Consider the following 21,176-nt stretch of genomic DNA (forward strand, 5'->3'; position numbering starts at 1 on the left):
CAAGAAAAGTAAATGGTTATACATATGAAGCCATCACATTATTACATAACACAATGTCATGAAGGGATCAACCCATTATTTAATCATGAAAATGCCAATTGACTAGTTAGGTGACTTGCAATGTTCCTGTATCGCACTTTTCATCTTTCTACAACGAAAACACAATTTTAAGGTACACTCTTTTTAAGCAAACTTTATGTTAAACACCATCCAGGGGACAGGCAGTGGTGAAGTGATCATAAAACTGGACCTACATGGAAAGTCCTGGGTTTGTGTTTAGGGACCTCGCTGAGTATAAAGGGGAAGTGAGTAAGCCTGTGTTCTGGGCTGGCTAAGATTGGGAGAGGATCATAGCATGAAGACCATGTTGAGATGGCTGTCTCTCTCTCTTCCCTCCCTCTGTCTCTTTCCTTCATAAAGACTGACTTCCTTCACTAAGCATAATACTTTCTTGGCATTTACCAACATTCTCTTTCTTTTTATTACTAGGTAATATAACTTTGCTTGATAGATTTTCCATTTCCTCACTTGGAGGCAATTGAATTATTCCCAGTTTTTGTCAATTATAGAATGTTACAGTTGCATGCAAGTTTTTGGGTAAATGTTCATTTTGTATTTCTCTGTGATAAATTTCCAGAAGTAGACCAAGGCATACTTAGTTTTCTTTCAAGATGTGAATTCCTAGAATTCAGGTCTTAGTCAATTGTCATTGAAAACATCCTATAACATAGTACCAATAAGTGGAAGGGAACTTCATGAATTTTTTATGATGATACTACCTGAAGCCAATGAAGAAACAATGAGCTTACTGTACACAGTCAAGTGACCATATTTGTTACAGTCCTTTGGGTAAAAGGGTTCTCCTGTGAAGTCTGAAATGTAGCTGCCATATTTCATAGGTCTTCACAGCCAGACAATACAATGTGCCTCATTATCAAACTTAAACATAATGTGTCACGTGGTCCAGGGGCAGCATCAGTTAATTAATCATCACTTAAGGCAACAGTGGGCTTAGAGGAAACATTGCCCACATCCGTATTGGGAAAAGCCAACACGGTTTTTAAAAAAGTCCCTTTGTAGTATAATAAATGTTAATTGGTTTAGATATTTTAGCCACATTCTCCTGAATCCTTTAAAATTTTATTCAGTAACTGACAAAGAAAGGGTTTCGTAAATAAGAGATGTGGATTATATCAATGAGAAATAAAACTGATTTTTTTTTTTCTTGAAAAAGGACTATTAGACATAAGATGCAAAGATCAGTCACCTTCTCATTAACCTCTCAAAATGAATCTATTTCAGGCCAGACTGGAAAATGTTTTCTCTCTAAAAGCTACCACATAGTCTAACAGTTAATTGTTATTCTTATCAAAGAATGACCCACATTAACATTTAGTGGGGGTCATTAGCATATTTGTAAAAAAATGGGGGGATACTTTTCTCTGATGGTCTTTGTTATGGACTGTTATGAAGGAAAGCTGTGAGGAAAAAAAATGAAGTAAATATTATTAACTGATTTTCAGACTCATCTATAAATAAGACTACTGATTGGATTGTAATTACATTTAGACACAAGCTGGTTTGGGGTCACTATGCTTTCTTTCTGGATGTAAACAGCATTACACTAGTTAACAAAGACCATTGGCGGAGGACAGAGGTCATAAGATGAACTCTTTATTTTGGTACATTGAGATTAATGATTGGAGCAAACTCTTCTCTGATTATTCTATGAAACTGCTTTTTTCTTTTTTCTTTTTTTCCTCTTGACACCATTGTAGGCATTCTAATACTGTGAAAAGTGAATGCTTATAAGGATCTGAGTGCAGAGCATGCTCAACAGTTTGGTAGGTATTAAAATGCTTCAGGTCTGAGTGAATTTATATATATATATATACACATACACACACACACATACATACAGACAATGGAGATTTTAAAAACTCCAGTTCTAAAAATTACTTATTAAAAGCTTTAGATAACATTGATAAACTTTATCATATAAACTCTTACATTTATATGAAAGGTGTTAAATTATATTTCAAAATAGAGCAAATGTAGATTGTGTGTTTAGTTCAAAATCCAACACTGTGGGGCTGACCCTGTGCTGCACAGTAATTCACTGCTCAAGGCAGGCCAGAGCCACAGGGTGACTGCACTTCCAATCCCTGGCCTGCTGGACCTGTGACACACCAAGCACGCCTTCAAGTACTCAAGTCCATCCATCTGGAGGACTGAAAGAAGGGGATCATGGCACAGCCAGGCCTTGTGGAGGATGTTTGCCCACGTAGGATTTAATCACTACCCTTTCCATATTTGCTCCAGTGTTTTGCAAAAAAGACGTTGGGCAAGATAATGTTTCATTTCACAAACTGGTACACTGAACAATGAATGCCTGAATTAACCAGGTATTTAACAATTTTTATGTTAAGCTATACATCTCAAAGCATTTAACCTTACCTAAGGCTTCCAAAAAATCTATAACAAACACCTTCTTTTTCTCTCATAAAATCACTTTCTATGTTTTGAAGAAAAGTTTTAGATGCTAGCAGAAAAATCTATACTCTGAGTGACTTTTCCAGGCTAAATAGTAAATGACAGTGGTAGTAATGAAGTTTAGAAGTCTGTTATAGTCCTTGGCTTGGATGGTTGTGTAGTGGTAAAGCACAGTGCTCTGTGAGGCTGATCCACAGGGTAGGGTTCCACATACAAGTCTAGAGACTTCCGTAAGTACATTGGACATTTGCAAGCCCATGATCAGGGCTGGCTGAAGTTGGGGGCGGGTCTTGACAGGGCTGCTATTTCTTTCTCTATTTCTCTGTCTCATGGTAGAAATAAACAAATAAGATAAAATGAAAACAAAAAAGGAGGAAGTGTTTTGTTTTTAAAGATGTATGGAATAGCCCTTCTTCTTTGCCTTTATCTTTGTTGTCTTAGTCATCCTTGTCTTTTTCTTCATAATCTACTTCCTCCTTCTTCTTCCTCCTCTTCTCCTTCTTCACTTCTCCTTCCTCCTTTCTTCTTATTCATCTTCTTGTTTTTTAAAAATTTATTAGTGGGCATTCACCAGGAAGAGATGAGAGACAGAGAGAGACAGAGAGAGAGAGAAAGAGAAAGCACCCCCACCATTGGGGATGGTCATACCACAATCTCTTTTCCTCCATTTCTCTTCTTGGGATTTTAGGCACATGTACATGTGCCTGACATGTTTTTCAAGCTGCCAGGTTTGAAAGGCTTTTTAAAAATACATGTTAACACATGTCAATAGGATTTTATTAGAGGCAGTAAAGTCTCAAAAGGCACAGATGTTTGGGGAGATACACCTATACTCAGTTCTACTCCAAGTCACCACTGCAAATCTTGGTATGTTATTGATCCCCCTCTAAATCTATTTCCATGTTTGCAAACTATAGATAAAATGTTATTTCCTAGTGTTGTGAAAATTATATAAGGTTCCATACATAAAGCCTTTAATATAGAGTCTATCAGAGACTTGATGTTTTATAAATATCAGGTGTTATTATCATTATTCTCAATTACATTCATCAAGCACTGATTTATGTTGTTGGAGTTTGGAGAAAAGCAAAGAGGGGGGATCCCTGTTAGTCACCCTTTGCTCTATTCCACTTTTCCCTGCTTGACCTAGAAAATGAGAAATTAACAGCAGAGGACTAGAATTCTCAGAGAAATGGAACAGGTGGCCATAATCCATCCAGAAACAATCTCTTCTGGTTCAGAAGAGGAACAGAGGAGTTGGGGAACAGGTTCATGGAGTAAAATGGTGAGTAATTTGCAGATCTGATGGTGAACATACTCAGTCATGTTAATAAACTAAAGCCACAAAATGAAAGGAGTTATCCAGATCTCCTGCTGTATTTCCTTATGAGGCAGACACCGCAAAGCCCTAGTGTTTTCTCACTCATTTGCCATGCCTACCATGACTTACATTTCAACAAACCTGAAAGAAGCAATGGTATTTAATGAGCGCCATTGGCTCTACGTTTGTGGTTCAGTTTTTGTCAAGGAGATGTTCGCAGTAGCCATTGGCATGAGTCACATGTTTGTGTTTTCAAGTTGTGAAAATCATTGAGTACACCTCAAAATGATCCTTACCTGGTAGAATTCTAGTGTAATATCCAGAGCAGCACTGATGATCCGGTTGTGCCTCTTGTATTCGGCCACCACAACAAACTCCAGTTGAATTCAAAACAAATGGGATGTACTTTTCTTCACAACAGCGGTGTCCAGGCTGGTGTTCATAGAGAACTCCATTACAACAAACCTGAAAGTTTGCAATCAATTTTAAAGAAATACTCATTTAACCTGAAAGTATTATGCTACCATCTCAGGTGGTAAGTTTATTTTCTTACAAGGCCATCATCTAAGATCATTTTATTGGTAAAATTGAAAAGGTTTAAAATAGTATATTTTCCTGCATCATTCAAATTTTATATGACCAGCCTTTTGTAGCTTCATGATTAAGGGAGCTAGATTCCACATGGCTGATCATGGTTCAAATTCTGATCTTGGTGACTTGAAAAAACATGCTGCACTCATGTGCATGCATGCCCCAAATCTCAACAGGATGGAGAACTTGAAATAAAGAAATTGCAGCATGACCATACCCACTGAGTGGTCCTTTTGCCCTCTTCCTCTCTCTTGACGTCTCTCCCTGACAAGTGCACATACCTCTGGCAAGAATGAAGCAAAAAAGTAAATTCTATAAACATTATTTGATGCAAGGCAGATTTTTTCCCCTTCAACTCTGCTTTGTATTCTATTATAATATTCTATAAATATGAATTACCTTTGAAATATCTGTGCTTCTATTGTACAAATGATTTAGAATTGTAAATAAACAATTTCTTTCATATATATGTTTTTATTTCAATGACTGTTTAACTTGAAAATACCATGTCTATGAAAACTGTCTCTCACTGATCCTTTTTTAAAATAAATTGTATTTTTCTTATAACATATAATCACTTATTTATGAACTCAGTCTTCAGACAAGGCAATTGAAACAGAGTCCTATGTGTGTGTATGTGTGTGTGTGTGTGTGTGTGTGTGTGTGTGTGTGTGTGTGTGTGTGTGTGTGTGTGTGTGTGTGTGTGTGTGTGTGTGTGTATGGTTTCCACAGTAAAAAAATGATATGGAAACTAATTTTAAAAAGTCCTTTTAACTCTCTATTTTATCCAGAAGCAGTGGAAGAAATTATGTGCTTGAACAATCAAATAATTATTTGCATGCTGTTGAGGTCTGAGAGACTGACATGCTGCATATACAACAAATCAAGCACTGAAATGTAGCCTCAGACCCTGTATTAGGAATAAGTTACATTAGTTAGACAGAAGCTTCCTGTGGCAAGTTTACTTAGCTACCATTAAGAGGTATTTTCTTCTCTTCTTTTAGCTCATTGCTACCTCTAGCATGCACCAACATTTGAACCAAGTTCAAAAGAGAATCTGTTGGATGTAGAATATCCAACAAGGACCACTAGTTTATTACTTCATTAGCTTCTCAAACATTATCTAAAACCAAGGGAATTTGACTCTTAAATCCAAAGTGAACCCATCATGGTTCTTCACGTAGATATGCTAAACGAACTGCAATACTTTTCTTTTGCTGGGTTTAGCTATTAGCAAGAAGGATCCAAAATGAATCTAATTCCAAGGATACATTGGGTGACTCCTCCCTTTGATGTCAAATTCTGTGTGAAACATATATTTTGAATTTTTGACCCATTATTAAGTATTAAGAATTATGCAAGAAATTATCTCTGTGTTTTTTTGGGGGATTGAAGAATGCTAGTCAGGGTAAAAACATATACCTCCTTCTAATTTTATGACAGTGACCTAAAATCTTGTCATTTTTTTTTTTTTATCTTAAAGCAGTTATCAAAATCCCATTCGCACAGAGTGCATTTCTGGGCATTATTATCAAATTTTTTACACAAACCTAAACTACCAAGAAAGTATCTAATCAGAACTAGCTTTTATTTTTATGAAACACATTAGACAAACTGATTCATTAATTCTATGCCTGTACTATTATTGTCTTCTTGCCAAGCTTCTCATTGGATAGCACATATTAAAGTAATAGAAACAGAAAAATTGAGGAGTGAATTCTCTATTTTGCCCAACATTTTTTTTTCAAGTTTTATGTTTTTATGGAGAAAATTTCTAACAAGTGAATTTATTTCAGCTTTTATTCCTCTCATAAATCTTAAATTTAATTTATTTTATAAAAGTATATTCATTAGACACTATGTTCAATGGCTTAAAATAACATAAAAGAGGCATAATTACAATTGTGTATAAATGTCAGTAAATGTATATAGTTGGTAACTGCTGTGTTTGATAGTAACTATTGCTAAACTTATATTGGCCATGATAATAAATACTTTGATACATATTGCTTCAGTATCTCACTTTTGTAATTACTGTGTTCTTTTGCAGTGAATCTTAGGGATTCAGTAATAGCTTTCATCACTGAATGTGTGATGTTGTTGACAAATAGGAACATTATTTCACTATATTAAATCCTACCTTCAAACTCAGAATTTTCTATGTTGTTTGTCAATAAAAGCCATTTACAAACTCTTCTGTCGGGCTGTATTATTGATCTGATTCCTAAACAGCAACTAATAAGAACATTAATCTGTAAATGACCATAATTCTAAAATATTTCTGACAAACCATGAGAAGTCTTGCTCACAGCTACTCATCAGGGTCATGTAAACAGACACCCACTTGTGGTTGAATGAATTTGTTGTGAAGAAAAACTTTCAAGTCATTCCATAAAATACAAATTTGGGAGGTTCCTTATCATTCTAATAAATTCTTATTTCCTGTGAAGATAATGAAAAATGGGAAGGCTAAAGTGCTCAGAAGAATGATAGATTTTTATAGGCACCCTTTCTTCTCCATGGGGTCTTGTTGAGAGAGGAGCGGAAATACCGACCATGATACCCTATGGTGTAAGAAACAAGTGATTTTACATGGAAGGTTTAGTGAGAAAAACACATTTCACTGACTCTTTTGAAAAGATTTACCTTAGCTTCAGGAGAATAGCAAGTGTGTCCACAGATATTTTCAGGTTTTTGACACTTCACTGCCTTGCAGAGCTCATTATCATGGCCCTCCATTAGCTTCTGGGTTTTAGGGCATGCATACCATGTCTTCCGTAAGAGATCGTACCCAAGAATGATTCCATTTGGCTTCCCTGGAGACGACCAATCAATCCGAAGAGATCTGCAACAGATAGGAAAATCAATACTTCTGAAAAGACAACATTTAACATTGCTGCTATCCTCTTCACCTACTATTCAATTCATCTTCCATATTAGCCAAAAGCTCTATTTCATTAACAACTTCTTGATTAAAAACTAATAGCCATATACATACACTATATATATATATATAATACACACACAAATACATATGTATGCACACAAATACACACATATACACACACACATGCATATACACACAGTCATATATGTGACTACCATATAATAAGTTTTGAGAATAAATAAAAATTATTTTAGTTTTATGTTAATCAAGTGGGAGAATAACAATGACATGAGTTCCCTGGTCTCTTAATTTCAGTTTCAGAAACAAGAAAAAAAATACATCATTATTTGTAGTTTATCAGGAAAATCAACAGAACATTTTTTTTTTTTACATTTTTTTATTTGTTCATGGTGTAGTGTGTATGAGAGAGAGAGAGAGAGAGAGAGAGAGAGAGGAAATGAGAATAAGAGACACAGAAAGAGGAGTATCCTGCACAGGGTCTGGTCATAACACAATCCCTTCCTCCACTCCTCCAGCCTATAACGTCCTGGGAACTTTGTGTGTTTCAGGAGGACAGGCTGGCGATATGAACCACGGTGGCATCTGACTTGTCTTAAGCAGCACTTTATAACACAGTGCCATGGAGCCAGCTTAGAACATTTAGTTTGATAAGAAAAATAAGACATAAAAAACACAGCTTTATAAACAAGGTGAAAATTAGGGTATGTGACAAACTTAATCCCTATTTGTGATCATCTTCTCCTTTGCCTTATCTCAGCTAGAACCAGCGACATGACCCAGGACTGCTCAGAAAGGAATAATAGGAGGCCTGCCGTGAGATGCCTATGAAGATTCATAGGGAATCTGAGCTTTCTTAATGCAACTGTCTCCTTTTCTCTTCTTTTCTGATAAAATCGGATGTCTGCGTTTCAATAATCATCTTGCAGTCGTTTGAGAAAAACCTTAGAATTTCTGCCATGGTATTTGGTATTGCTGATCAAATGCCAATAACCACTCTAGAATTACTGGGTCTTCGGAAAAGTCATGACGCATTTTTGCATAGAAAAATACACCGTGACTTCTCCCATGACCCAATTTCTATTCAAGTCTCTGTCTTTGAATGTTTTGTTATTGTAGTCAAAATAAATGCTCAACTTGATAAAATTTTTAGTATTACTAACTTCCTTCAAACATACTTTAGTGTAGCTTATCTTTGATGTGCCTAAATAGATTTCTTTCTGCAGTAGCTTGTTTTAAGTTTGTTTCTTCCAAGAAAGACAGCACCCCCAATGAGGTCTTGGCACTGTAATCCACCCCTCCCCTCAGTCAACGCCAGACCAAGGGCTCATGCATGCCTAGCATACTCCCGGAGATGTCCAGACACAAACCTGGTGCCCTTACATGTGCAGAACATGTATTTTAAAGTGGCACCACCATCCTGCCCCAACATTTCTCCAATAACTCTTTAGCTAGTATGGTCAGATATGTTTTACAGTCAGAAATACAGAAACTGGACATTCGCATAACAAATATGTCTACAACATCATGTTGGGAGGTAGGGGTGGGATTAGTATACAGAAAGGGTGTTAACTGCTGACCAAAACTTTACTGCATTTTCAATTATCCATTAATATTTTATATGCTATAGCAAATCAGATCATAACATAAAGTTGCGCACAGAGGTGACAACCCTGAATAAAATGATTTACTCTCAGGTTAATGTCATAGAACTTTAATTCTGCACTTAGGTCTACTTGCCAGAAAGATATTGCCTAGATCACACATCGGTACTACCTTTACTATTTTCTTATTAAGCATTATAGACGGAGAGCTTTTAATAAAGCCCCAGAAACATGGTATGACATATTCTTGCAGTGAGGCACGGCTTAGAAAGCTTTCTCTGCAAAACACTAGATAAATGTAAAAATAATTATTTTTATCCAATTTTTTAAAGAAAAGGATAGAACTCTGACATTCAACATCAATTTGCCTTTTGTAATCCTAGCATTTTCAAACGTAACAATTAACCAATCACAAGTAGTTTTAGGGTATCTTTTACATATAAAACATGTCAATAGGTATTTTAGAAGAAAATAAGCACCCATGAGCCATCTGTCTATTTCTCAAAAGTCTTATGTGTAACTCTTACATTAACTTGAATAATGACTTTTAGTCATTATATAAAATAATATTTTAAATATAGAATCTATAAATATATACATTTTATTTTAAAATGAAATATATCTTACAGGCCAGATTACTGAAGTCTATCAGAATTCTAAGTGATATCACATTTAGAAATTCAATGAAGCTCAAACATTTACATTAAAAAGCAGCAGTCAAGAAAAACCTCAACATTCTAACAGATTGCTATAAAAAAGAAAATTATCCCATTTCCTTGTGGATTTAAACATAACATTTTCAGTAATAAACTCTGTAGATAGGAAATTAATATTATCTATGAGGGAATAGTTTCTTTTCTCTTTTCTTTCCTTTCCTTTTCGTCCTTTTCCTTTTCTTTTCTTCTTTTCTTTTCTTTTCTTTTCTTTTCTTTTCTTTTCTTTTCTTTTCTTTCCTTTCCTTTCCTTTCCTTTCCTTTCCTTTCCTTTCCTTTCCTTTCCTTTCCTTTCCTTTCCTTTCCTTTCCTTTCCTTTCCTTTTCTCTCTCTCTCTTTCCTTCCTCCTTTCCTTCCTTCTTTCTTTCTTTTTTCTTTTAGAGGTTATTGCTATAGGGCGCGTGCGCTCGCCAGACAGACAGAGAGAGATAGAGAGACAGAAAGTGAGAAATCATGCTCCAGGGCAGATGACCATGCTGCAATCCCTTCTCCTCCATTCTCCTCTTGGAATCTTGGGCACACACGCACACACGCCCGGTGTGAGTTTTAAGCTACCGGGTCTGGGACGCGAACCGCAGTTGACTACAAGGGAGTCCAGCAACATAGCCATTACGCTAAGTGCTGGTCCCCCTTCCTTCTTTCTTTAAGTTACCAGAAAGAACATACACTTACCAGAAAGACAGAAGGAGAGAGAGAAAGTATTTCCAAATGGGGTAGAGTCATACATAAATCCCTTCTCTTCCATTTCTCATCTTGCTGGGATTTGGGACATACATGGACATGTACCCAGCATAGCTTTCAGGCTGCTAGGATGAGGGTTTGAACTATGGTCAACTATGTGGTATCTGGTCCCCTTAATCACTAGGCTGTGTGGCTAATGAGAGAACAGTTTCAAGGGTGACTTGTAGAGTCACCGTTATTCTAAAGTCTTTAAACAATTTTTAAAATTAATCTCATATTCTGCAAATATCTCTTCTTTATTCATTGCATAACCAACTACAGAGAAGAGTACATATAAGTAACATTCAAGGGTCTGATTTAGTCACAAAAGTTGATGAACTAGTGAAGTTTATAAAACATCATGTAGAACACCATGCTATTTTGTTTTCTCTTTCTTATGCAAAATAACTATTTTTCTTTTAAAGAGAGATTTTTGCTATAGGGTGCATGTGCTTGCCAGAGAGACAGAGAGAAACAGAGAGACAGAAAGCAAAAAATCACTCTCCAGGGAGATATCCATGTCGCAATCCCTTCTCCCCTCTTTCTGGGATCTTGGGCATGCCAATACACATGCCTGATGTAAGTTGCAAGTCACTGTGTCTGGGACTAGAACCATGGTCAACTACGTGGGAGTCCAATGACATAACCATTATGCCATCTGCTAGTCCCTGCAATATAACTATTAAGTGAATTATGTTCAGAAATGCATCAAAGAGTTTTGCTTTTGAGGATGTGAGTTAGTTCTCCAAAATAAATGGTAAAAGAGTAGTAGATTTAACACTTGTACATTTCTTATTAGAACCAATGACTGCTGATTCAGAAATGAAAGACATCTCTCAGAAATATACACCATTATTAATAAAACTAATGCTGTCTTTGCTTTGATATTTAAGAGTAAAATAGAAGAAATATTCTTAAACTCTAGGAATGAGTGTTAAATACTAGGAAAAACAGATTTGTATGTATGTATAAACTTTTACTATATAGATCAATAAAAGTTGCACAATAATACATGAATATAAATTGTTGGAAACTTCAAATGGATCATTTTGGAGATTTGTCTATGAAATGACTATTAGAGTATATTTAACTCTCAGAGAACTAGAGACTAACCTTTAAGTAACTGCAAAAAACTTCTGATAAAAGCTATTAAGTCTATAGATATTTTGGTACATGAATTCATTGAGTGGTCAGACACTTTAGTTGGAGTTTGTCTTCTTAATTCTCTCATATTGCTATTAATAGAAACTATTCTGCTTCTTTACTAGTACATGCTGTTGTGGTACCAACACAGAGGTCCTCAGTTCTAGCTGTCTCGTCAAAAGTACTAAATATCATTAAAGCAAAAAGACGTAGATGAAAGTAATTTCTTATCATTTAACTTTATACAGGGAAATGCTAAAATGATACAGATAAAACAGAATTTTTATAATGAGTTAAGGTTCACACTAGCATTCTAACATTTTAAATAATTATTTTCTTCATTTTATTTATCAGTATAGTTATTTTCAATTTGACCAGAGCAAGACACATACACACCCATTCCCTCCCCCCATCCCCCACCCCACACACACAGAGCAAGTCACCATATCTGGGACTTGAACTGTGGTCAGCCATGTAGAAGTCTAGTTCCCCTAACCACCATGCCACAAGCCGACCCTGTATTCTAACATTTTATTCTAATATTTTATCACCATTTTGTCAATATGTTCTTTGGGCCAGGCAAGACACATACACCCCCATTCCCTCCCCCCATCCCCCACCCCACACACACAGAGCAAGTCACCATATCTGGGACTTGAACTGTGGTCAGCCATGTAGAAGTCTAGTTCCCCTAACCACCATGCCACAAGCCGACCCTGTATTCTAACATTTTATTCTAATATTTTATCACCATTTTGTCAATATGTTCTTTGGGCCACAGGAAAAAGTCCACATGTACCCTAAGATGTCAACCTAAACCACTGTAGATTAATTAGCCCCATATCCCCTGGTCATATTACATGCATTTGGCTTTTCTGTTCAACTTAGTCTTTTTTTTTTCAATCATGTATGTAACTTTAAATTCTTCCATAGTATTCCAGATTATGGCTAAATTATATGAACAATTTTAGTGTAAGACTAAGTAACTGTAATAGGAAAAGAATATTAATTCTTTACTCCCAATTTAAGTCATTACATTTTCAATTGTCCTACTTGGATGGTTAGGATAAATTGTAGTAGGTGAAAAATCAAAAGGCCAAAACCATGTCCTTAAAAAATAGAGGTTATTATACACACACACACACACACACACACACACACACACACACACAAATATACATGGATCTTCTACACTCCCCAATTTAGACAAGAAGCCATTTAAAAGCTGAGGTGTGTCCTGGCATGTTCAGGGAAGCTATGCTCTAAACTTCATCTTCTAGACTCCTGAAATATTCAGACAGAGGAGAGATATTGTCACAGAATGACCAGAAACCACTGCAGAGGCACAAGGATAATGAGAAACCAAGAAAATACCTCTCCCCTAAGGGAAAAGAACAATCTCTTGTCATCCACAGATAGTATAGTAGAACTCATGGAAATATCTGATAGAGAATACAGAATAATATTTGTAGTGACAAAACTAAATGAGATGCAAGAGCTGAGAGATAATGAACTCCAGAAGATGAAGGAGAAAAAAGGCAATGAGTTCCAGGAGGTGTTGAAGTCCTTCCATGATCTAAAAGAGGAAATACACACCATACAAAATAATCAAATGGAGCTATTAGAGATGTAGACTGCCATTCAGGAAATCAAAACCTCCCTTGAGGGACCAATAGTTAACGTAATGGCTATGTCGCTGAACTCCCATGTAGTCGACCGCAGTTCGAGTCTCGGACCCGGTGGCTTAAACTCACGCTAGGCGCGTGTGCATGCGTGCCCAAGATCCTGAGAGGAGAATGGAGGAGAAGGGATTGCGGTGTGACCATCCCCTCTGGGGATGATTTCTTGCTTTCTATTTCTCTGTCTCTTTCTGTCTTTCTGGCAAGTGCATGCACCCTATAGCAAAAAATACCTCTCCAAAAAACCTCCCTTGAAAGTATTAAAAGCAGATTAGTCCATGCAGAAAATTGAATCTCAGATGTGGAAGAAAAACACTCTGATTTAAAAACAAACAAACAAACAAAAGAAACCTGAGAAAATAATCCCCCAAAATGAGAAATACTAGACAGCATTAAGCACCTAAACATCCAGATAATTGGTATCCCCGAAGGTGAGGAAACTAATAAGGGTATTGATAATCTGTTCCATGAAATCTTGGAAGAAAATTTTCCAAATCTACAGAGGCATTCAAACATCCAGATCCAAGAAAAAAAAAGGACCTCTAATAGAATCAACCCAAGAAGATCTTCTCTAAGGCACATCATAGCCAGACTGGCCAAATCTACAGACAAAGACAAGATACCAAAATTGGCAAGAGAGAAACGTCAGGTTACTTATAAAGGTTATCCATTCAGGCTAACCTCAGATCTCTCATGAGAAACAATGGGAGCAAGAAAAGAATGGGAAAATATATTCAAAGTGTTAGTAAAAAAACAGTTTCAACCAAGAATACTATACCCAGCAAGATTATCTTTCATATGAAAAGAAAGGATAAAAACATTCTCAGATAAATAAGACCTGAAAGAATTTGCCAATAGCAGGCCCACACTTCAAGAAGTTCTGAAAGAAGTGCTCTACTAGGGACACTAAAGACACATAAAGAAATAAGAGAATAAAAGGCAACCAAGAAAATGACCAAATGTATGCTAGGGACAAGAAATATCAATAATAATGTTCACTGTTACCTTCCAGGATTTAAATGGAAAGGTTGGAACACAGTAACACTACATATTCAACAGAAGAGTGTTTGAACATAAGACTGAACTAGTAAAATAGAATTTTATAACTTTTGAGTAAAACATTACTGGTTTTTTAAAACTATGCTTTGTTTTCCCAATTTAAGCATTTTACTTTCTTCTAAGTTGTTGGTAGGTTCAGCAATTTGTTAAAATATTTTTCTTATTGTTTCTTTAAATGAAAACATAAACTTTTCTTCCTTCTTGACCCCTTTGAAATTGGAAAATATTTGGGAGTATTCTGATTTTGTGGTAGAAGGGTTATTTGTATAAGTTCAATAATGCTTGTTGCATTGAATCAGAAATTGGAAATACTCATTATTGGACAGGGCTTTGACTGAAATGTCATATCTTAAAATTAATCAGGAAACTATAGAACTAAGGTGGATCTCAAGTAAGGCAATAGAAGCTCTTAGAAAGGTGGCCTGGCACCATAAATAGTTCTGCCTGGCAGAGAGAATTAGAGAAGATATATGAAAGAATTTATAAAATAAAATAACTGGACTTTTCCAGCCCAGCAATTGTAATCAGTAGAGATTGCAAAAGAGCAACTACACCAGAGGATTATCTTGAGAAAGATGTTGAAGGAAGAAAAAGAGACTAATCTTTGCTAGCAGATGGTATATCATAGAATACTTGGTAGGCAGGTCTGAATTGAGAAGGTTTATGTGTGACTTGTGTGCTCGGCATTTGCTTTTCAACAATTTGAGTAGTTGACATGTAAATATTTTCTCAAACATATTTAAAACCATACTATCTTTGTTATAGAGTCACAAACAAAATTATACCAAATTATAAGAAATTTTAATATTATCATTAAAATTCAGTATTTTGAAATTTTGAAAGTTGTTTATTAACTGTCAAGAACTATGAGCAAAAATTTTGATATATAAAGTAAATGTGGAAAAATATAAAAATAAAATAAATAAAAGAAAAAATACATATACATGAAACATGTAAAATGTTATACAACAATGTAAAATCAACTGTTTTTTATTTTTTTTTTGGAGAGGTTTTCATTATAGGGCGCGTGTGCTCGCCAGACAGACAGAGAGAGACATGAAGACAGAAAGCGAGGAATCACCCCCCAGGGGGGATGGTCATGCCGCAATCCCTTCTCCTCCATTCTCCTCTCAGGATCTTGGGCATGCACACACACATGCCCGGCGTGAGTTTTAAGCCACCGAGTCCAGGACGAGAACCGCGGTCGACTACATGGGAATCCAGCGACATAGCCATTACGCTAACTGCTGGTTCCCTAAAATCAACTGTTTAAATGTGTAGCTCAGGTTCCCACTACTATATTGTTGGGTTGTTGGAAAAATTGTGACTTTTTTCTATATTTTTCCATGCAAAAATGCCTCATGACTTTTCTAAAGATCATTGTAGTCTTGACTGAATGATGACGTTTTCACAGGAGAAGTGAATGTGAACTTGAATTGCTGAATAAGGATGGAGAGAATTCTGGGCAGGAAGACCCACCTGAGTAGGAGGAAGAGGCAGGAACCAGCCTAGCACACACAGAGGAGAGCAACACAACACCTTTCTGAATGAATGCCCCATATTCATGGAAGATCAACCTGAATGCAAGAAGATAGTTTATGGAGTCCCTCAACCAGGGATTAAAGGGTTTGATAGTTAAGATTGGATGATTGTAGAGTATTGTCACTAGCAGAGCAAAAAGCCCCTTTATAATAAATAAACTGGCAGATTAGAGAGGATGAGAAGGGGTAGAAAGAAACCAAATGTTACTTAGTGGGTTGTATCAGTAACTCAAGTGTAATAGAATGATGAATTTGGGGTTTCCTCTTATGTAGGAGTTTCAACTCTAGCTCCAAACTGGGGATGACAGATGATGAATTCCTCCATCTAAGAGCGAAAATTATTCCTCTTCTAGAGGGAACAGCCAGATTCTGTTCAGTTCCAGGTAATGGCCAGAGGGATCTACACCGATAGGTTAAGACTAGAAATGCTACAATATCCATTTTTTAGCATGGCATAGATGAATGAGCTTTTTATGAACCAAGTGAATATCCTGCAAGATGACTAGACTTGAGCTATCTTGTTGTTGTATTATTAAGGTCCCCCCTCCCATAGGGCATGTGTGCTCATCAGGGAGAGACAGAGAGCTTATGAGAGAGAAACTGAGAAATCACCCCTGGGAGGATGGCCATGCCACAATCCCTTCTCCTTAGTTACCCTCCTGGGATTTGGGACACACACACACACACATACACACACACATACACACACACACACACACACACACACACACACACACACACACACCTGGCATAATTTTCAAACCATCAGATCCAGGACATGAACTATGATTAGCCATGTGGGAGTCCAGTTCCTTAACCACCATGCCACCTGCTAGCCTTGACTTCAGCTACCTTGAAGGTACATTGTCCAGGACAGCAGCCTTCTGGAATGAGGGGAGTCTAGTAGGAAGAATCTTTGGGGTGTTCTGCTCTGTTGGCACTGAAAGAGGTCAGTTAGAGAGAGAAACATTCGTGTCAGGGAATTTGGCCCTGTGGAGTTAGGAATCTCTCAGGAAAACATACAATTATCTAAGAAAGGGACACCTGCCACAGAGAGGGCTGTGACTGCTACCCAGTGCTAGCAGTGAAGGATAATAGTGAGATGTGGAGAAAACACAATTGGGTAAAAGGGAATAAGATGGAAGGAGCTAGGAGGAGAGAGCAGGGCTCAGAGAGCTTTTGAAACAGCAGACACTTTGAACTAAATGTGAGCCTAATATTTTGTTAGAGATAGAACAGACGTTTTAACACTTGATCACGAATCTTAATTATCAAAGTGAGACTTAAAATTAAAAATAATCTGAAATTATAAGATATTCCCAAGAGATAATCACAAGTAGAGGAAAGGCCAACTGAAAAGGAATATTTAAGGCAACAAGCAGATGAAAAGGAAAACTTTTTTCCTTTTTGGATCTCATATTATGACAGTTTTATGAACTGGTTATATATACTTAAATGGTGGGAGCATGGCTAGGGGAGTGTGGTAGAAATGAAAAACAGAAATATATATGAGAAAATTCTTCAAAAATATACTAACATTAGTGTTTAGTAAGCTCAGGAGATTAATAAAATTCGAGATATACATACTTGACAATATGCACAATGATGGCACATTTGCAGAAATACATGTTGGAAAAAATGATGAGTTAGATAAGGATTAACTTTTTATTTTTTTTTAAATCACCCTCCGGGGGGATGATTGCACCATAATCCCTTCTCTTCCATTAACCCCTCAGGATTTTGGCCACATATGCATATGTACCCAGGATGAATTTTAAGTCTCCAGGTCCAGGACTTGAGCCATGGTCAACTACATGGGAGTCCAGAGACATAACCATTATGCCATCTGCTGGTCCTGAGGATTAACTTTGAGGCTCAAGGTTATGGAAGTGGTAAGTAGTGATCCCAGGAGAGAACCAATAGATAACTGGGTATACGGGAGTAGAGTTTAGGGAGAAAACAAGCCAGAGATCTTTGAGATATCAGTATATTAAACCTTTAAGCATATTTGAGTTATTAGGGCACGAGGGACTCTTTCTGTTGAGGACACCTAGAATTATACATGTTTTATTTTAATTTAATTAATTTTTTTTAATCAGGATCAATAAAAGAAACCAATGAGTGTTGGGGATAAAATGGTGGCTAGAGGGCAAAAGGAGTTAGGAAGAAAATACCGATTTTGCTTGAAAGGTACTCAAAGGCCAGCTAAGTGACCAAGGTGTTGGTGTGAGAGTTACAAGAGACAGAGAAGTTAGAAGGAGTTTGGGAAGGAGAAGAAGGTGAGGAAATGGAAATGATTATAACAGACTCTCAAGAATAAGCTCAACATTCAGTTATGTCTTCCTAAAAGATGAGTTTGATCATTCAAATTCAGTAGCCATCCAAACAATATTTCTTAAAAGCCAGGGTGAGCCTAAGACCATTGATTGAATCTGTATAACATACGGTCCAAATTCTCTTTCGGAGTTTTTCACAGTTCTTCCCAACATTCTCACCATTAAAGTTAACAAATATATCACTTTAAATTTTTTAAAATTATGTATTTATTACTTTCATTCAAACTTTCAGTTACTGAAAAATTCAGGGAGAAAGTAAAAATAGCTAAGACTTCCTAATATCTGATGTCATTAAGGTGAAGAAAGAAGCCTCAGTTTCACCTCAAATTTGATGAGACAGAAAAAGGAAAATAAGGCGCAACAGGGGCACAGCAGTAAAACATGGCACTCCAAGAGGCAGACTCACAACAGGAAGGTGGTTGATTCATGGCCAGCAACCTCCCTGAGTATACCAGGTACTTGTACCCATGACATGGGCTGGCTGAGGCTGGGGGCAGATGACAACATCGAGACTGTGCCAGGGGTATTGTATCTCTGCCTCTATTTCTGTCTTTCTTATTCATAGGATAAATAAGTAAACTTAAAAGACACACACACACACACACAGCCCTCTTTTTCTACAAACACTGACCTTTTATGCCACACTCAAACCCAAGCTAAGTAATTTGAAAGCATAGGGGTATTTATAAAGGATGACAGTGGTTTAACCTTCACTTAGCAACATATAGCTGATGCTGTTACCATAAGGATTTCTGAAAAGTTGGTGCGTAAAAATATAACTGATGTCATTCAGTATCTTGAGGCAAATTTTAAAATAATTATTTGTGAGTGCTACAAAGACATTATGCCTCAAACTCCTCATCAATAATACAACCCCAAACTGATTTAGAACTGAGAAAACTGCCATGGTTCCAATTACAGGCAATAAAGACACGATATGCGCTCTTTACTGCTTTCCCTCGAGTCTCATGCCTGGAAATCATGCATTTTGGAATACTAGCAATAATGTAATGAAACATCTTCCTTGTTTATGTTCTTTTCTTAGCTTTTCCATTTATAGAGGATGAATACATAAACTTCACAGGCAGCCCAGTAGCCAGTGAAGCTGTCAGCTGTAGTGTTTGTCATATTTCAATCAAAGCCAGAGCTAGCCAGCTATCTTCATCCAGCACAGTCTCTACAATCTCGAGGACCAGAATTAATGAATTAGCTATTGATTAAATTCCACTCTAGCAAATCCACCAAGGCAAATAAATGAACTACCCAGGGCACGTGTAGGCCATGGCCAGACATGTCTGGGCTATTGATCAGTAGTTAGTATTCTTCTGGGATGTAGAAGCAGTTGATGATAATATGACAAGTATGGAAAATGCAATGTAGAAACAGAGTCTGCTTCCAGGGAAGCAGCTAATAAAACTAGAAGAGTCCCTCTGACCTTTCTCCATTTGTGTGCTAGGTTGTCTTTGGTTTATATACAATAGGAAAAAACATGCATAGGGGTTTGTTCTATAGATGACATGGTCAAAGGCAAGGCAAAAGTTAGGGCCAAAGGCAAATAGGAGTTGATATATTCCATGCATACAATCAAATAGGTTGGTATGCTATCTGTGTATGTTACTAAAACACATGAAAGTTAATCATGACTATAGAGACTCACCAAAAATAAACAAAGAATATGAGAAAAATATGTCTTAGTAAAACCAAAATCTAAAAAGGCTAAAAAAATAAATCCAGGAGGCCAGCAGGTAGGGTGGTGGTTAAGGAATGGGACTCCCACATAGTTGACCTGGTTCAAGTTCTGGACTTGGCAGCCTGCAAATCATGCTGGGTGCATACGCACCCAGAATCCTGAGAATAGAATGGAGGAGAACAGAAAATAGTGTGGCCATTCTCCGAGAGGGCAGGTGAGGAGTAGGGTGATTTTTCACTTTCCCTCATTCTCTTGATCTCTCTCTCTCTTTGGTGAGAGTACACACCCTAAGGCAAAAACCTAAAGAAAAAAAGTAAATCCAGTCTCATAATATTGTTCTGCAAAGATTTCACACTTAATCTTGTATGTTGCTAATATAAAAGAGATTTTTACAAACCAAAATAGGAACATAACTCTCAAGTATGCATTGCCAGAGTGTAATGGAATTACACAAACAATAACATGCACACAGGGGGCTAACTGCTTTGGTGTTGGTGTAATTTTGATGAATGACTTGGCAGCCTATACCTACTCATTAGAGTCTGGCCTTTGGAAAATATAACTCTGCTACGATGGATCATTTTAAGAAAGGAATGATTTTACGTGCCCATATTTGGATATGAATGATTTCTATCAAGGTTTTACTAGATCCCCTGGGGTGGGGGTGGGGGGGTAGGAAGTGCCATAGGCACTAGAATAAATATGGTGGAGGGTGACTTTTTCTGCTGGCCAGTGTAGAGTAAGCCCATTACAGCCTCTCTCTCCCACTGATTACAACTAAAATGTTGGCACAAGTTAAAAGTAGCTATTTGAGAACTCTGACAAGTTTATGTAGCAAGTCAGTCAAGAGGGGAGCCACAATTTAAAGAGCAAATATAGGATGCATTTTTTTTCCCATTCCTCCACTCTCCCTCTTTACCTTCCCACTTTTTTAGTTTTTTAATCTTTTGTTGTTGTTGTTGTCAGAGGGCAAGTGTACTTGAGAGAGAGAGAGAAACAGAGACAGAGACAGAGAGAGAGAGAGAGAGAGAGAGAGAGAGAGAATGCAACCCCAATGGGGCATGGTCAAATAGCAATCCTTTCTTTTCCATTCCTCCATCCTGTTGGGACCCTGAGTGTGCATGGGAACACACTGCACCTAGTGCATCTCCCAAGCCATCACAGCCAGGACTGTAACTTCAGTCAGCTCCCTCAACTATTAGGGACCAGCCCTCTGATCTTTAACCCAAGGACAGCCCCAGTATGGACCTGTGAACTGGGCAAGCAAACTACTAGAGAAAGCCAATATTTCTGGCCAGAGTAACTAGGACAAAAAAGCTCTACATGCTTGACTGTATGGGGGAATTCCCTATTTTTTTTTTTTTCTTTTTCCCTATTAACT

The 21,176-nt window shown here is 37.0% G+C and overlaps 1 protein-coding gene across 1 annotated transcript in view; it reads right to left on the reverse strand.

Moving 5' to 3' along the window:
- USH2A (usherin) overlaps positions 1-21,176 on the reverse strand; it is an 819,384-nt gene that overhangs the window by 208,130 nt on the left and 590,078 nt on the right. Inside the window, exons 47-48 of the mRNA XM_006155854.1 lie at positions 7,052-7,250; positions 4,111-4,279 (exon numbers count right to left, since the gene is read on the reverse strand). Coding sequence (XP_006155916.1) covers positions 4,111-4,279; positions 7,052-7,250 — 368 coding nt within the window. The remainder of the gene's footprint in view (positions 1-4,110; positions 4,280-7,051; positions 7,251-21,176) is intronic.

The sequence above is a fragment of the Tupaia chinensis genome, unplaced genomic scaffold (assembly GCF_000334495.1).
Source record: "Tupaia chinensis unplaced genomic scaffold, TupChi_1.0 Scaffold000473_1, whole genome shotgun sequence".
Lineage (NCBI taxonomy): Eukaryota > Metazoa > Chordata > Mammalia > Scandentia > Tupaiidae > Tupaia > Tupaia belangeri.